This window comes from Mercenaria mercenaria, chromosome 17, assembly GCF_021730395.1.
Source record: "Mercenaria mercenaria strain notata chromosome 17, MADL_Memer_1, whole genome shotgun sequence".
In the NCBI taxonomy this organism is placed as follows: Eukaryota; Metazoa; Mollusca; class Bivalvia; order Venerida; family Veneridae; genus Mercenaria; species Mercenaria mercenaria.
In genome coordinates this window covers 13,978,235-13,996,023 of record NC_069377.1, presented here as the reverse complement: position 1 = coordinate 13,996,023, position 17,789 = coordinate 13,978,235, and the positions used below count along the sequence as shown (strand labels likewise).

The 17,789-nt window shown below is 32.5% G+C and overlaps 1 protein-coding gene across 1 annotated transcript; it reads left to right on the top strand.

Annotated features, from left to right (window-relative positions):
* Window positions 1-1,296: 1,296 nt before the first annotated feature.
* On the top strand, window positions 1,297-15,505 carry LOC128550299 (netrin receptor UNC5B-a-like). Its single transcript, XM_053529101.1, has 4 exons — window positions 1,297-1,875; window positions 6,934-7,113; window positions 9,227-9,276; window positions 10,476-15,505. The coding sequence occupies exons 1-4, from the start codon at window positions 1,632-1,634 to the stop codon at window positions 10,674-10,676; spliced, it is 675 nt and encodes a 224-aa protein (XP_053385076.1). The 5' UTR covers window positions 1,297-1,631; the 3' UTR covers window positions 10,677-15,505.
* Window positions 15,506-17,789: the final 2,284 nt, after the last annotated feature.

Genomic DNA, 17,789 nt, shown 5'->3' with positions numbered 1-17,789 from the left:
TTAGATATTTCTTTTGTTTCCTGAAAATATTTTAGCGCAAAAGTTCGAGTTAGTGCTTAAAACTGCCACGAGATACTTGGAAGCTATCAAGATTATATTCTAAACTTTGCAGAAATGTTGTGCATTATTTTTCTGAAAATATTATCGCAATGAATTATTGTTTTCAAAATGTACATTTTTATTTCCAGAAAACTTAAGGCTATTGAGGTAAAATTTCAGAAAAGTTCGGAATATCAAGATAATTGCTTTTGGTATCGAGATAGCTAATTCGCTAATAAATGGCAACTGAAAACAAATATCGAGATACTAGTGTAAAATATCGCACTCATATTTCCAGGAAACTTTTGACTATTTAGATAATCTTTTCAGAAAACTTCGCTTTATCAAGATAAACTTTTTAAAGTATCGCGGTAGCTATGTCATGACAGAAATATGTTTGAAATAACTCCTTCGCTGTGTGAGCGTGGTTCCCTTATATGCATACAAAAGATGATAGCTCTATAAGCTATTGAATACATCATCTGCCTCTAACTATTTATTCCTCTCACATATTTACACACGAATGCATTATCTGACAAAACGAATTAGTGGAAACTGTCTGTGTTTGATCATAACCCGGACGAAATAACCGGTCCATGAACATTTGTGAATATGCAATGAATGTGCTGCGTTATTTCTGAGAAGCATTCAGTGTTTGCCAGTGGACTTTGAGAATAATAAAAAACATAAAAGAACAATATACAGTTACTTGCTCCCCATGTACAACTAATAACTCTTACAGTACTCACAGTTTCCAACTGAATGTAATATTTTTATATTCTTAAATCCATTATCCGCACGGGCGCATGCACAGCAAGAACAGAAATGCAGTTGTTAGAGATCGTTTATGAGGACAAGGGACAGTAAATCTGAACAATTTGATTATACGATTCAGCGAATTAACTAAGAAATCATAAAAAATAGTTTCTAAGAATTAAAGATTCATCAGCGAGAATGTATCCTTATCCCATATCTCTTTCACGAAATCAGTTTATCAATTAGATAAATTTAACTTGCACATTTTATATCTTTTCAAAATGCCTGCTTGCTTGTGGATTTAACGTCATTCGGAATAGTATATCAAATTTGAAATCGCATCGGACAAGTCAGATGTGTCTACCTTTGCCATTTACCAATTCAAGGTTTCGAAATGCACTCGGCTGTCTACGGTCGATGTGTTGTATTGATACTGAGACTCATTTATTAAATTTTATCAACAATCTGATATCCAATAAATGGTTATGTTAGACAATATGGTTGTATTGAACAACAGCAGTACCGGATATTTATGTGACGGGATTTCATCCTTACTCAAGCTTTCCACGAATAGTTATGTAATATACTTGAACAGATACTTCGACTTAAAGTGGAAAGTCATGTATAATGAAAAAAAATCAAATAAGTAATTACAATAAAACAGCAAACCATTAACTCTAGAGTCAGTTTTCAAACAGAAAGACACAAGAGTGTTTGTGGAACGTTATTGTGATTATAAAAATAGTTTATATATTCAAAGAAAACTAGATATATAACGTGTAAATACGAATCTCATCGAACGAAAATTTACAACCTTATCAAGAAAAATAGCTAGCATGGAGACCTATGACACAATAGAACCGGAGCATAGGATTTGTATGGAAAACTTAGACAAAACGAACCCAGCACTGAGTGAAATTTATGAGAAACTTCAGATAACACATCCACAGGAAGACACGAGTAAAGTTTCGAAAAATATCTGCATGACAGATAGAAAACGGAAGTATCTGGTGCTATTATGTGTAATGACGTGTGTTGTTTTAAGTCTTACTTCTTTAGGCTTCACCATACTAGAGAAAGGTAAGAATACTGTTGATATCTTTTATACCGAATTCCGGATCACAGTCCCCAACCCCACCCTTAAAAATCCACCATAGCCATTCCCCACTCCCAATAGACGTTTCTTCCAAAATATGTCCTTATATTTAGACTAGCACTTACTTTAGTATTATTATTATTATTATTATTATTATTATTATTATACCAGATTTATATAGCACCCTTTTCATGATAACACGTTCAAAGGCGTTTTACATATAGCAGACGCAGCCACAAGCGAAATGCATCCTCTACTAGTACAGACACAGACCTATCTGACCAGAGGGACAGAGTGAGATAAAGCCCCCAGAACAGACATAGAGAACGTTTTAGATACAGACGTGTTCGGCTAACTTAGCCTTGCTCTTTGCGAATAGACAGTCTGGTTCTTTAACGTGCCCGGTGTATAGCACCGATACACGCGAAGCCGTCTTTCCTGGGAAGAACCAGTACAGGCCTCTAGTTAGGTGGGAGACACTCGAGAGCATCTCAGAAATTTCAAATGCCTGGACCGGGATTCGAACCCCGTATGAGGTCTGGCTTAATCAAAACCATTTCAAATTGACACATTGTTTATGATATTAATGGATACAAAACAATTTGCAGGACGCCAAGTTTAAAATACACATAAAACAAATACAGAAACTATAATAATACAATCTTCACAAAGACTGAACATATAAACATTCATAAATACGGATTTAACACTAAGTGAGCTTGCTTTAATCAAACATTGAGCGCATTATATCTATTCACACAATTAGTACGTCAAATCCAAACTATTTCACTTTTCTAAAGTTTCACTGCGCTTTGCAGTTATGTAACCAAGGTCTACTCCGCTTCCTCACTGAATTGTCCACTTTCCTCGATGCCCTGGAGTTGACCCAGTCTGCCATGTAAAAGTTCCAAAGCACCCTCATCTTGTTTTTAATGTAAAAGTATCTTGGGTGAACCCTTCTACTAGATAGTCTATCTCTCACGTGGCGTAGTTTGTAACAAATTCTCTCCGCTTTGCCACGTTTAACCCTGTACAAGCCGATATATTCTTAGAGCCTAGTTACAAGTCTTCTGATTCATTTTTTTTGTGTCTGATAGAGATTAAACATTACTTCTTTTACAGTGAAAAATAGAATTTTATACTATGCCCAAAAACGCTGAATAGTTTTCAGTAATGGTTAGTATAGCTTAACTTTCTTAAAGTAACTAAAGAAAAATGACGGAATATGACGGAATGACGGACGGACTGTCTATCCATTTCTTTTATTTTCCTTGAAGAATGAGAAACAAGTGTGCTATGCATATAGACATTGTGTTGACGTGATCTGCGTTCTTTATACAAGACAGTTGAAAGCGTTATGAATTGTTCTTTTTTTTTTTTATTATCAAGTTTTCGCCCCGCGCCCCTGCCATTTTAACTTGTTAATTCTCGTGTTTTCGCTCGGTTGGGTCGCGGGGCGAAAACGCAAAAAAGACAGAAATCAACAACATTAGGTCTGTACCGGTATTGTTTCTCATATTTTAAACAATGCGAACTTAAGTGTTTATCATAACGGAAGTTAAGTTCAAGGAAGTAGACGTCCTCAAAAAAGTGTCAAGGGGTTTGTAAGAAATTTTATTGTTACTAAAATGTAGAAGTTACAATATAAAAAAAACCCTTTGTTTTGCCATAGTTCAAATTGATCTTTTAGTTAGATATTAAATTCATTTTCACCTGGAACGAAATTTCTTCACGTTTCGTACATGGACCTAGTAAACCGGACATTCCTTGTTATTATTTTGTTATTGCTCCGTTTTGCACTGAAACATTTTATGTAAAAGGTAAAAAATAAATTTACAAAACACAAAATTCAACATAATTAAACCCAACCTTTTATCTTATTTTCCCGATGAGAAATAATCAAAGAAAATATGCTTTAAAATCAGAAATTTTGACTGAACTCTTTTGATTTAAGTCGGTGAAACGCGTATAATATACATTGATATCTTTCATTTTTTTTCCACCAATACAACATATATCATTTTATTTAAGCCTTTTCTTAATACATTTTTGTATAATAATTCACTAAATGCAAAGTGACAAACAGAACCTATAATCTAGCGTTTAAAAAAATGTCTTCACGTTAATGACAGAAACGTCTTGAAAAAAGCATGTGCGCTCATCAAAGGGAATGTGCACGCCGAATGAAAGACAAGACATGCCAGTACAATCGGGTCTGTATCAGTCTTATCTCACCTTACCTTAAACAATGGGAACGACCATAAGTGTTTATGAAAATGGAAGTTAAGTTTAAGGAAGTAAATATTGAGTCAAGTGTAATTCCTAAAAAAGTGTCAATGGGTTTGTAAGGTATTTTATTGTTATTAAAAATTTAAGTTACACGTTAGGAGAAAATACTCTTGAAAGACAATTGACAAGCTTATCAAGGAAAAGGGAAATCTATAACACGATCGAACCGCAACAAAACTTTGCAACAGGAACTCTTGGCAATATCCACTCACAATGAGTGAAAATTATTATAAGCTTCAAGTTACACATGAAAAGGCGCAAAGATTCGTAAGATGTCTGCATTACAGATATAAAAAGTAGAGATATCTGTTTGTTTCAGTGTGAGATTGAAATATCTTTCACGAGTGAATGCCAGATATAATATTTTGGAAATAAAAAGATAAACTTGTCTTAAATTTCTAAATTTCCCTTAAATTTCCTTTAATTTCCCATTTTTGGTATATATAATCATTTAATATGAAGGTGTCGATGCCTCTAGATAATACAATCACGAAGTACCTATTTAATTTTCTGTATTTCACTGTAGTTATAGTAACAATTGTGGTACCAATCATGTTTCTTCTTTTCATTAATTTTTACTAATGGCCAGGTATTATTTTTTGTATTTTATATTGTTGCAATTTTGTTGTACAGTCTTAGCACTACCATCGAAGCTATTTATGCAAATTTTGTCCGTTGGTTTTGTTTAGCCTCCTTTTATCATGGACTTTGTTTATACATCTTTTCCTTTTCTAAGTTTTAATCAGATCGTAACAGTATTCTGATCTGTCCGTCTGTGAGGCATAAGCCGCATTCAGTGAAATAATAAAATCCATTGGAAGTTCCTTTGGGAGCATAGAACGTAGCCAAGCAAAGCAATAGCAGACTAAAATCTGTAGCAGACTAAAATAACCTCTCATGAACAGACTCGATCAAACTGAGTCTGTTATTATAACGATTGGTTGTGTGCTCTGTGTCCAAGGGATTTTTCATACATATATATTCAGGCCAAATATTTGAAAAACTAGACCTTTTTCATTTCTGATAAAATATAATCTGAAAAGTAGATCACCGAGAACAACAGTGCAAACAGTGAAAATTGCAGACTCGGTTTGATTGAGTCTGTTCATGAGCAGTAATGGAAAATGCAACACTGCCCACGCCTTAAGTAAATGTACAAAGTAATAATAATTCAGCTTAGTTAACCGTTATATATCTTCAAAGTTTGACATCGATTGATTTTTATACATAGTTATGACAGCATTACCTGACGATCAGGTAATCCTTAAATTTCTACAACACGTTTCTAATCTGTTAGAATATTTTTTTTATATACAGCATTTTATAGGCCGTGTTACGAAATTTGCACATATCAAAATATCTCATAAATGGGCTGATCGAACCGCTTATAAATATATTATATATATTATACCAGATTTATATAGCGCCCTTTTCATGATAAACACGTTCAAAGGCGCTTTACATATACTGCAGCCACACAGGGCGCGAAATTATCCTCTACTAGTACAGACACAGAGAGATCTGACCAGAGGGACAGAGTGAGATAAAGCCCCCAGAACAGACAAAGAGAACTTTTAAGATACAGACGTGTCCGGCTAACTTAGCCTAGCTCTTTTCGAATAGACAGTCTGATTCTTTAACGTACCCGGTGTATAGCACCGATACACGCGAAGCCATATTTCATGGGAAGAACCAGTACAGGCCTCTAGTTAGGTGGGAGACACTCAAGAGCATCTCAGAAATGTCTAGTGCCTTGACCGAAGAACTTAAGTAGTTGCCCAGCTAAGTGTGTTATCTCAAATTCTTTTTAACCCTTTATACGTCTTCACTTTTTCATCTGTATCAGAGCCATAAATGACTATTCTGAATATTACAGCAGATCAAGTATAGAAAAGAAAATATACTTAAGCAAAATACTTGAGTTAGTTATATCGTGCTTAAATAAAAAAAATTCTGTCAAAGAATTCATAAATCTAATGCAGTTATTTGTTTTACTTCTCAAATTCATAATTATCGCTGAAAATTGGAAATTAGTAAAAGAAAAATGCAAGAATGGCGAAAAATGTACCTTTATAAAGAAAGGCATTTATTTGTTCTGTGAATTTTGTTGTGACCATTCTATGACCTTTAGAAGGTGACATTCCCCAACCCCCTGATTTTTTCCCCAATTTTCAAGAAAGAACATGGCAAACGGGGCATTAACAAAGAGGCTGTCAAAGGCAATATTAAGGCCAATAAAGGCAAACTAAATTATCCAGCAAAACAATATTTTAAACGAAAGAATTTACAATAGGTGTTTTGTATTCGCATACGCTGTTAATTCCTATATTATGCCTACATTTAATGATAATGTTTGGTATGTTTATATTGAACACAAGTTATTATTTACAATATTAATTTTCATTTTATATATAGCATGTGCAGTATGATAAAGACAACACATATGCGATTCAAATTACTATAAATCATCCTGCATGTGTATAGTTTAAAAGAAAATGTATAACAATTTGTACTCAGAATATCTACTTTTGTTAATGTCATGCACACACGCACACAAACACGCACGCACATAGACAACATTTTTTTCAATGGTCGTCCCTTTATTCACAAATATTTCATTTACATGTTTCAATATGTTGTTTATACTATACTGTTTTGTTATAACTTTAACTTTATTGAGGTTATACTAGTTGGAATGTATCATTTTGGTGCATTATTTGCTAAATCAAAGAAATGACCATTTTCATAAATAGTGGAAGCAATTGACGGATCCTGGAGTGGCTGGGCACATTGGGAAGCCTGTTCAAGTACATGTGATGTTGGAATGCAGAGACGTCAAAGAAACTGTTCTAACCCTCACCCATCAGGAAACGGACGCCAGTGCCTTGGTGTGGACAACGAACAAAGATTTTGCTATTCTGGACCCTGCTCAAGTATGTTTTGAATAGCTTATGTTATATATAACAGCTAAATTCATAAAGACAAAAAATTTAAAAAACTGTTCAATACCTCAACCTGGTAATTTAGAAATTCGAATGTAAATATCAGCACTTTGACTCCTATTACCAAAGAAATATTTTCAGCTTGTTTCAATTTGTCAGAAAATATTACTGCTAGAAGGCATGCTCACTTTTTCTCATACAAATATACTTCTTGTCATATACTGTTTGTCCGATCATTTCACAATTTCACAACCACACCAGGCCCAAGTTTCACAAAGGACTTGAGTAATTGCCCAGCTAAGTATGTTATTTCAAATTCTTTTTTAACCATTTAAACGTCTTCACTGTTAACTTTTTCATCTGTATCAGAGCCATAAATGACTATTCTGAATATTACAGCAAATAAAGTATAGAAATAAAAAATATACTTAAGCAAAATACTTAAGTTAGTTGTATCGTGCTTAAATAAAAATATCATAGTTGCGTGACTGAAATAAGTACTGCAGACAAATACTACTAACCATAGTATAGTTTAGCTATAAATACATTGTTAAAGAAATAATTCATATCAAATAACAATAACTTAAGGAATAGCACGATTTTGAAATAACAAACTTAAGTAAATAATTACTTAAGTTTTTCGTGAAACTGGGGCCAGGTCCTATTAATGTATCATGCAGTATTAAAATATTTTACAAGTTATACGACCGTACACTACACTTTCTGTAAATTTATAAACATGAGTATTTGATCGGGATTATTTTTGTTGTAATTTTAGACACACTTTTAAATTATTTAAACATACCAGTAAACAGTGTCATTCAAGATGAACCCTTTGTCATTTTACTCAGCGTTGAACAAGACACAGGGTGGAAAAAATGAAATTACATTCATTTAGCAAGACTGTAGGGATAAATCTTTGATAAAATACCCATGATATGTAATATAGGAATCGGATTTACCGACATAATCACATTTTTTAAGATTAAATTATCTTGCGCGCTCGAGGTAAGATGTCGTGCGCTCCGAATAAGATGTCGAGCACTCGAGATAAGATGTCTTGTGCATGAGATAAGATGTCGTGCGCTCGAGATAAGACGTCTCGCTCACGAGATAATTTAATCTTTAAAAACTAAATGCATGTCCTAAACATACCACCGTAAAATCATGATAATCCGACAGAAATGGTCTAAGAAAAATGAGTACTTGTTCAGAAATACGAAAGTTCTCGCTATTTTTCAAATACTACGGATAGGCATGAAATAGCGCATGTATGCAAACATGATAAAAGGTGTCCATCGAGGTAACCATTACTTTCATCAACAGATATTGGGATTATAAACGCCTAAAGGTTGTTTCCTTTAATTGAGACGAATAATTAGTTACTATGGGCGTTTACGTTTATTGGCATGTGTTAATTTTGTCTTGTACGGTGTTGTTACTTTTAAAAGTAAGGTTTATAATAATAATTTAATGTTTTTTTTTAAAATATTAGTACCGAAACCTTTTTTTGCAAATAAGCTAATTTCGTTTTGTCCAAAACGGCTTGGAATTTTTATTGGAATTGAAAATCATTCAATTTGCACAGGTCGGATTAATAACAAGTAACTTTGTATATAGTAGTCAACAAAATGTTCAAGTCCAGAAAAATGTTTCTAATACCTTTGATGGAAGTTTTCGTTCCCATAACCGTAAGTTTCGTTATAATATATAATAAAGTAAATAAGTAAATAAACGATTCATACTTCAGCCTTAGTATTTCATTGTAGCTCCGTGTCAATAAAAGTTTAATGGGCCAATAACCATTTTAGTCACGATATTCCTATTTACTAAGTAAAAGGTATTAATCAAACCGAGCCTGCAACATTTTCGTTTTTGTCGTGTTGAGCGACCTGTGAAGTTTCCACTTTCCTCTATTTTTATATATATATTGTAAGCCGGTGTGTTACGAGATTGGAGAGAGAGTATATGGGTATTGAGTCGGTAGGGAATGTGGGGGACATGTCGGTATCGAAAAACAAATTTGTAAAGCTTATAACAGTATCTGCAAATATAAACACAAACCCATGTAAATCTTAACAGTGTATATATCTGTTTATTACAGAAACAACAACAGAGATGACGACAACTATGGAGTCTACGTCACAACTTCCGGTAATTTTAGCTCTTTGACGTGTCATGATTTTTTGCCGATTTTTGTTTTTTGTTACTAGTTAGTAATTATCCATTGCGGAATTCCTTGTTTTATCTTAATGCTTTGCGACTTTTGCAGATTTCTTTCGTCAGATTTTGAGATTTTGATTTGTCAAATCAATATTTTATCATTATCACTTTTCACGAGGTGAATTGTTTTCCATAAATTGTCTCGTATGATTATTTTAAGTAACAACTAAATGAAATTAGATCAACATGCAAAACGTTGGCTTGAAGTTTGAGTTAAACTTAAGAAGGGCGTTACCGTTCAGCAATAATTCCAGTATATTATTACTCAGTCTAGTTCAAGAATGTTTTTATTGTTCATTCCTTAAACATCAATGTTAGCCCTTAAACATTTTATCATACAACCACAAAGGTTCACAAAACTCAAATTCTAATACTAACCAAGTAGTTGTTTTGTTGTCTGTTGAGTTTAATGTCGCACCGACACAATTATAGGTCAAATGGCGACTTCACGGAGGTGCCCCTCCATACATTATTTTATCACGAGCGGGCACCTGGGAAGAACCATCGACCTTCCCTAGGCCAGCAGTATGACTTCCTAGCATGAAGAATTCAAGGTCCCTTAACAAAGTAGTAGTTTATTAGGTTATTTACTTTATTCTGTACTGTATGGCAATAAACACGGACGAGTACTCATTCAAAAAAAACTTCTTTGGGTTCCAGTCCAGCTATATCCCGTATTGAACAGGACGCTGTTTACTAATCCTTATAAACCGACGCTCATAGACGAGCAGTTTCATAAAGAACCCAATAAAGTATAGCAACAATAGGACGCAGCCGTGCAAAATAATAAACTTTATTCAACACATCTCCAGTCACTAATCGAAAGCTTAATCGGAACTCAGTTATAACAAAATGGAATAAATCATATGATCCGAAAGCACCAACTGAGACGAGAAACATCGCGTTAAGCGTTTGACGATGTTGAATTTCATGCAATTACTTTATCTGTCAAAGGCTTTTATCGTTTAATTAACATCAAGAGCTGCCTTGCCTGATATAGAATATTTATTTAAAATCTGCAAATGCATTATAGTAAGGTCACGTGGTACAAATGGAAAAGAAATACAGGTACAGACTAATAACCATCTATTTCTATAATGTGAAACGTTCTTTACCAATTGTCCTTTCAGTGTTGTGAAGATATGTACCCTACATATGCTGATTTGTTATTCGCCTTAGAAATCCCTGAGACAACAACAACAAGCTCGACAATGACGCCTTGGCCGCCATCACAGTATATCGACTCTGTCAATAACGCTATTGAAATTGCTAATTGCCAATCTTGTGGATACGACTACGACGGTGGTTCAGGAGGATTATTCTTAGGTTAGAGCACCAGTGACAAGGCAGTTCCCACAATGTGCCAGGAAATTGTCAGGAATAACATTATATGCATTTTGTTCTAGTATAGGTAATTTAGGAAGGTAACCATATGCTTTTCTTTATGGTATATGTAGATGTGATAAAGTTTTCATATTTAAATATATGTACTGCTTAATGGAAACCATTGTGTCATTCTATTTAGTCAAGGGACATTCTATGCTTTCAAAGAATCTTCTAAATTTTTGCACATAAATCAATGTGGGGTTGAGGGGATAGCTAGAAGTTATGTTTACAGCAGTATGATGCAAAATTTAATAAAACTCGATTATAACTAAAGTATGCAAATTTATACATTTGTCATTAAATGGGTGTCTATTTTATGTTTATTTTATGATATATTAATGTATATTTTGAAAAATTACAATTTTGTGCTTAAACGTCCTTTTCTCTAATTTATAACAATAGGTGATAAAAATACGTCGCCTCTAATTGTCATTTTGCGCTAGAATACTGAAACTAATTTTAGTTTTGCGTGCTTTGCTGGCAAATAAAACACGGTTTTGAGTTCAGATGCAAGAAATCCCGTGTTCTATTTGCCAACAAAGCACGCAAAACCTAAATCTACTTTCATTCTAACACGTTCCAGTTACATCAAAGTCCATTTTCTTAACACAAGAATGCAAACTACAGTAATTACTGCTGTTTTAAATACGAGGGAGTGAACCGGAATAGCCAAAGGTAGGTCATTTTGCGAAACGTGTTTTAATCGACAAGACAATACACGGTAAAATCCTTCTTTGTTAATATAAAAGAAAATCTTAAAAGTCTTAGAATACCTAATAGCCCATTTATAATTAGCATATATTTTTTTCTTTAAACATTCAATCAGTGCAACAAAGCTACTGTAAGCTGAAAGTGCATTGTTTTAATTGGTAATGCATCCATTTTTAACTATTTGTGTGAAGTATTGGGTTTTTCAAAAGTTGAACAGTTAGAACGGGTACACAGAAAATATCTAAATGGTCACTTGATGTAAAATTGTCAACATGCAACGCCGCATTGAATCATCGAGTGAAACCGGAAATTTCCCATTGTTTGTGATTAGACAAATAGGAAGAGTTAAATTTTATTTGAAATTACATTTTAGTTAGAGAAAAGTAATAATTGTTTGTTAACAACTGCATTTATCTCACTTAGATATGATACTGATAGATATAAGAAGGTACTCATCTGGGCTTCTAAAGTAAAACATTTATTACAAGAATCAGGTTTTAATGATGTTTGGTTATATCCTTAATCTTTTGATATTAAAATGTTAATTCCAATATTACGAACAAGATTATTTGATTTTTACATCATCAAATGGAGACAAGACATGTGTAACAAATCTTGTCTTTGTTTGTTTAAAGAACTTAAGCTGACATTTGATATATCTTAATGTCTGAATAAAAAGAATTGTTTAACTTCAAAATAGTTTTGCTAAATTAAAAATGTCGCTTCATCATTTAAACATTGAAACTGCTAGACATAGAAATATACTGAGATCTGAAAGAAAATGTACTTTATGTGAACTTTGTCTTAATATGTCCTGTTTATTCCGAGTTAAGGAAAAGGCATATACCACATTACTATTACAACCATCATTCATAGAACTTTTGAATACATCTAATTTGTAAGGTTCAAATAGGTTGGCTATATTTTGTCATATATTGTTTAAAATGATAAATTATAATTTAAGTTCTTTAAATCATTGAAAAATATTTGTTTTAAACATACTAAACTGTATTGTTGGATTATGAAATATTCAATTTGAATGCTTAGTCTATGTACTCAAATATTTTTATCATTGATGTCTGTGCATATTTCATTCTCACTGTACGTATATGTAAAATAAAATATTTCTGCATGCTGTATATAGCTATGATAACGAAGAACTTCTTATATTCAAGACATATTATTATATATCATTAAAGTTCTGATCTGTTCTGTTTCTGTTCTGTGTTTTTTTAAAGAAAGATAATATTCAAATTTATCAAAGCTGATCCATTGTCGGTAGATTAACTTTTCAAATAGAGGTAAAGAATCAACATAACAAACAATGAACTATATGTTTTCGGTTATTACCGATACCGAAAAAAAACGAAATTGGGATTAAAAATATAAATCATTTATTTATGATACAAAATGAAACTTTATTCAAATAATCCAGCAATTAAACAAGTCTACAGTTACCTAGGTCACAGTTCTCCTAGACCTGTCCGCTTTACGTTAGATGTTCGTTTCACAGCTCATTCATAGCGAACTATGTTCGCTCTATGGATATAGCGTACCTCGAATATTTTGTGAACCCGACGAATTCCTTATAACCAACTTTTACTGTAAATTGTACAATTCACATGTTTCTGATATTTTGACAGGAAAGAACTCCAAAATCTACTACGTCACAACATGTGAGAACTCTTTACCATATTCAATAGCTTCCCATTTGCCGTCTTGAAATATTGAGCCTAACGTTTTTTACAATTTAGCCAACAAACTTGGAAACAAAAAGAACTTAAATTTGTACAATAACTACAATTCAAATATACACGTGTATATCAATTTGTTTTATTTCTAGAAATCAGTATTTAAAGAGATATTCAGGCATTTTATTAGGTTTTTTAACATTGTTCTGTACAATACGGAGATATATTTGGACGAGTACAAGGCTGAGAAAACCATATTGGACAAGCCGCTAGGGTAAGAGTCCAAATATATCTCGTATTGTACACAGTTCAATGTTAAATAACCTTTTTATTCTATATCTACTTTATTTTAGTTTAAATTTAATATGATTCACTGAATATTGTATTTCTGCCTTTATGATTTTAAGACGCATAATTAAACTCTGTACATAGAGCGCCTACTTCACCTGATTTACATTCGGAACATTTTCACGCGTTTCGGGCTTTATCGTATGTTTAACATGGGACTTTCTGAACCGTCTAAATACGGGAAAAAATACAAGTTTTTTTTTGTACGCAGAGCACGTGCGTCCAATAAGGAAATATATTGTACGGTCACGTGTTGCAAATGAACGTTATCGATTGATTGGATAGATAAAATAGATATAGAATAATGTCATTTATCCCTTACCGTTGTATCACCGGAGGGCAATTTGGGTCGGGACCTCGCTCCCCTTTCTCCGCCCTTGCCATCTGTCGGTCATTATCTTTCATCATTTTAACACGAACTGAGCATAGATTAGGATTATGGAGCATCTTCTGTAACAGCTACAGTTTCGGCATGCTTTAAAAATACACTTTTTACCATCAATGCTCTATATAAGAGGGTGTTCAAAATTCTCCGGAAAAGTGCTATTATAGTATCTTTATTTCTTGTCCTATTTTGCTAAAATTTAAAATATGATGGATAAGAACATCTTAGATGTGAATTTTAAATAACATAATTCAGACCATGTTCATTATTTACTTACCGTCTCTAAGGCATTGCCTCTACCTCTAAAGTGGCAAAACGTCATTTTGTCGCTGTACACCGATCCGTATCAAGAAGTTCCGTTACTGAACGTTATTGTCTTTTGTCGCGGGTCGTCAGCAATATTCTTTTGACCACTTTTAAACTTCCCATGCCACTAATAAGATATTGTTTTCTTCAGGGCATTGTCTCTTTAACCTTATGCAACATAGCATTTGTCCCTCTCCTTGATTTTTTATTCAAAACACAAAACGGTTTCTCATGTTTACATTCAACACCGATTTTAAGCGATGATCACCACAATATGCTTGAATGGTGTAACATTTATAATTTCAAGTTATTGGCTTAATGCTTACATTTAACACGAATAGTCGGCCTATCTTTTCTCTTTACAAAGATATAAAAAATATATATCTAAAAAGAATAACTAATGCTTCCCTTGGCGATTAAAAAACACCACTATCAGTTTCAGTTTACGGCATATAGTTACTGAATAAAATAAGCAAAAACCTGTGATACGTATCTTATTCTTTCCCCTGTAGCCACTTTATTCATAATTTGAGAATATTTATTATCCTATTGAAGTATTCTACAGACAATAAATTTTTTAAATATGTTTTTATTTTGAAATTATTTTAATGTCTTCTTGCTTCCCTAGACGTTTAAAAGTTGGTGACTTTTGTAAAATTTCTTGTAAACCGCTCGCGGAAACTCACGAACTCGACCAAAGTTAAGCTGTCTATGATACAGAGAGCTGATGGTTACAAAAGAGTATTATAATTGATAGGTGTTCAATCTGTTATATTTATTATATAGTCTGTAGTTACTGACAGGTATCCTTAACGAAATAAGGAAATATTGTATTGTATTGTTGTATTGGTAATTCTTACTGCATGCATCAATATAAAAGAAAAAAAGAAAGAAAGGTAGAGAGAGAGAGAGAAGAAAGGAAAGTCATAACTATTTCATGAGTGAAATTTACACAATTAGAAAAGTAGCTGGAGTATATAAATGGTCTATATTTTACTGCTTGCTAAAAATTCATAAGATAATATGCACTTTGCCACTATATATATTTCTTTCCAGGACAAAGCCACTGTCTCGTACTTTAAAAATTCGCATAATTACATTTGTACCCCTTAGTTTAAGTTTTAACCATATATATCTTATAAAGAATTTATATAATGCAACATTTTGAATAAACTGTTTTCGGAGCCTCTGAAACAGCCATATTAAAGCACTTTTTGATAGTTGTTTATTACCAATTAACAGCTTTTTGCAAGTTTATTGCGTATCAACACCTTTTTATTAGGGGGCTAGGGGTGATCAGGTCTTTTTATTACACATATAATAATCTTCTCGGTGATTGCGTCTATATTAAAATATTAAAAGCATTTTGAAAATTGTAACACGTTAAATGAACGACAATATATATATATATATATATATATATATATATATTCTAACAACAACAAATGATGAAAGATATATAGGATAATGTGACAGTGATTTAGTATTTACTTGTATTTGATTTACAGTATTTTTTTTCCTGAATACAGGTTAATTGTTCGATACTAAAGTATAGAAAATATTATATTATAAGTTTTCCGACAACACTGTGAAAAAATGTCGTTTATTGATATATTAGTTTATTGTCTCTTCTGAAAATTATTATGTTCTCTTTGTGCTCCATATTATATAATGCTTTCACTTGCTGTAGGTATTGCATTTATAAGCTTTATGCAATAAATCGAAATTGAATAGAATTGAATGTACGCACAGATAATCTCAAGTAGATATAGCACGCGCTAATTTTTAAGAAATGAAAAATATGTAATTCCTAGTTCATATAGTAATAATATACGTGATAATTATTATGAATAACCTTTCTACTACATTAGTGTCACATTATCTTAAATCTTTCTTAAAAGACTTTAAAAATCTGACATTTATTAAATCAGTCAGTCAGTTACCTTTGAGAAACTTTTGGAAGTTATAATTCGAACATACTTTATTACGTAATGACTGGCTCGGCGGCAAATAGGTCACACTTCCTATTAAACAGGCCCTGGTGTCATAAATAGATACCTTTTACATTGTAAAGTATATTTTTTAGTTTGTTTTTTTCTGTTTTGTTTCTTTTATTAGTGTGTGACAATATGTTTTTAAATGTTCATTACATAGCAAAATTAGTTTTGACAAATCAAATATGATTACATACATATATCTTATTAATTAGTTAAATTTTCATTTCAATTAAAATTCCATTGAATGTAACAAAAAAACGTATTTCACATCTATTTATAATAATTGAAAATGATTGATCGTATTTTGATATAACATGCAAAATAAAAGAATAAAATAACGTAGTGTCTTCTATTTTTCCGTTCTGTATTTCACATTAATGAAAACAGACTTAAACCAAGTTTTTACATTGTCTGTAACCTCTTAAACATAAAATGATTATATTTGTTGTTGTTACCGGTACTTTAAATTGGTGTAAAATAAATTCCCCCTTCCCACGTTTTTACAGTAGATCTCTAAGATCCTAGTTATTTATGCTCGGCACTTCTTGTGATATGATAACCGGAGATAGCCGAATCATAACGGTTTGCAACACTCGCTAAAAATATCTGATAGTAATCGATATTTAGCTAGATGATCTAAGGGAGACAATAATGTATAGCGTTCTCAATAAATAAGGAAAGATAACAGAATCAATTTTACCCAGTTCTTCAGTATGTTTAAGAGTACATGCAGCATGGAAAATATGTAAGTATCAAAGTCAGTCTCATCTCACTGCATATTCACAGCTGCTTTATGGACCAGCATCTTCGTACGCGTTATGATTAAATACAGACAAATTCCACAAATTCATCTTGTCAGGAAATCCATTCGTATGTAAATAGCTGAAAGGAATAAAAGAAACGAAAATGGATATATCGGAAGAATGATTGCACATACAGTATGCAATGGCTTACACATAGAGTCCTTAACTTGATATCGAAATTTCTTTGGAATGAAGATGAAGGAAATTCACTTGTACAGCGACAAATTATTCTATTCAATAAAACAGTTGCGAGGCTAACACATGGAACTATTTATATATTTTCTGCATTGAATTTCTTTTATCATAGAAACAACGCTATATACTTCCAGTTCTTTTAAAAATATATCTCTAGGGCCCAAAGACCTCTTAGCATTAAACAATACTACATCAATTACATTTTGTTTTCAAATTCAAAAATAATAGTCCCAGTAGTATTTTATTATAATAATTCGTTTGTTTTCTTTTGGCATGCTGACGCCGTTTCCTCCTCTTATCTTACATATAACTGAGTGGCAATAATTCACTTCTTTAGTATGGTATGTTTTCGCGAAATAATTGTATGTATGTTATTGCAAATATTTATTTTCCAAACCAATTAAATCTGTAAGAAGATCCTTTGGAAGCATAGAATGCAACCAAATAAAATAATAGCAGACTTGGTTTGATTGAATCTGTTCATGGGAGGTAGTGAAAAGTGCAACATCCCTCACGCCTCTTAGCACCGGCTTAAGCGGAACTCTTTTACCCATGAACAGTGAGTGGACACATTGAATCCGAAGTCATATTTTATTGTTTGAAATATATTATTGTACTTACT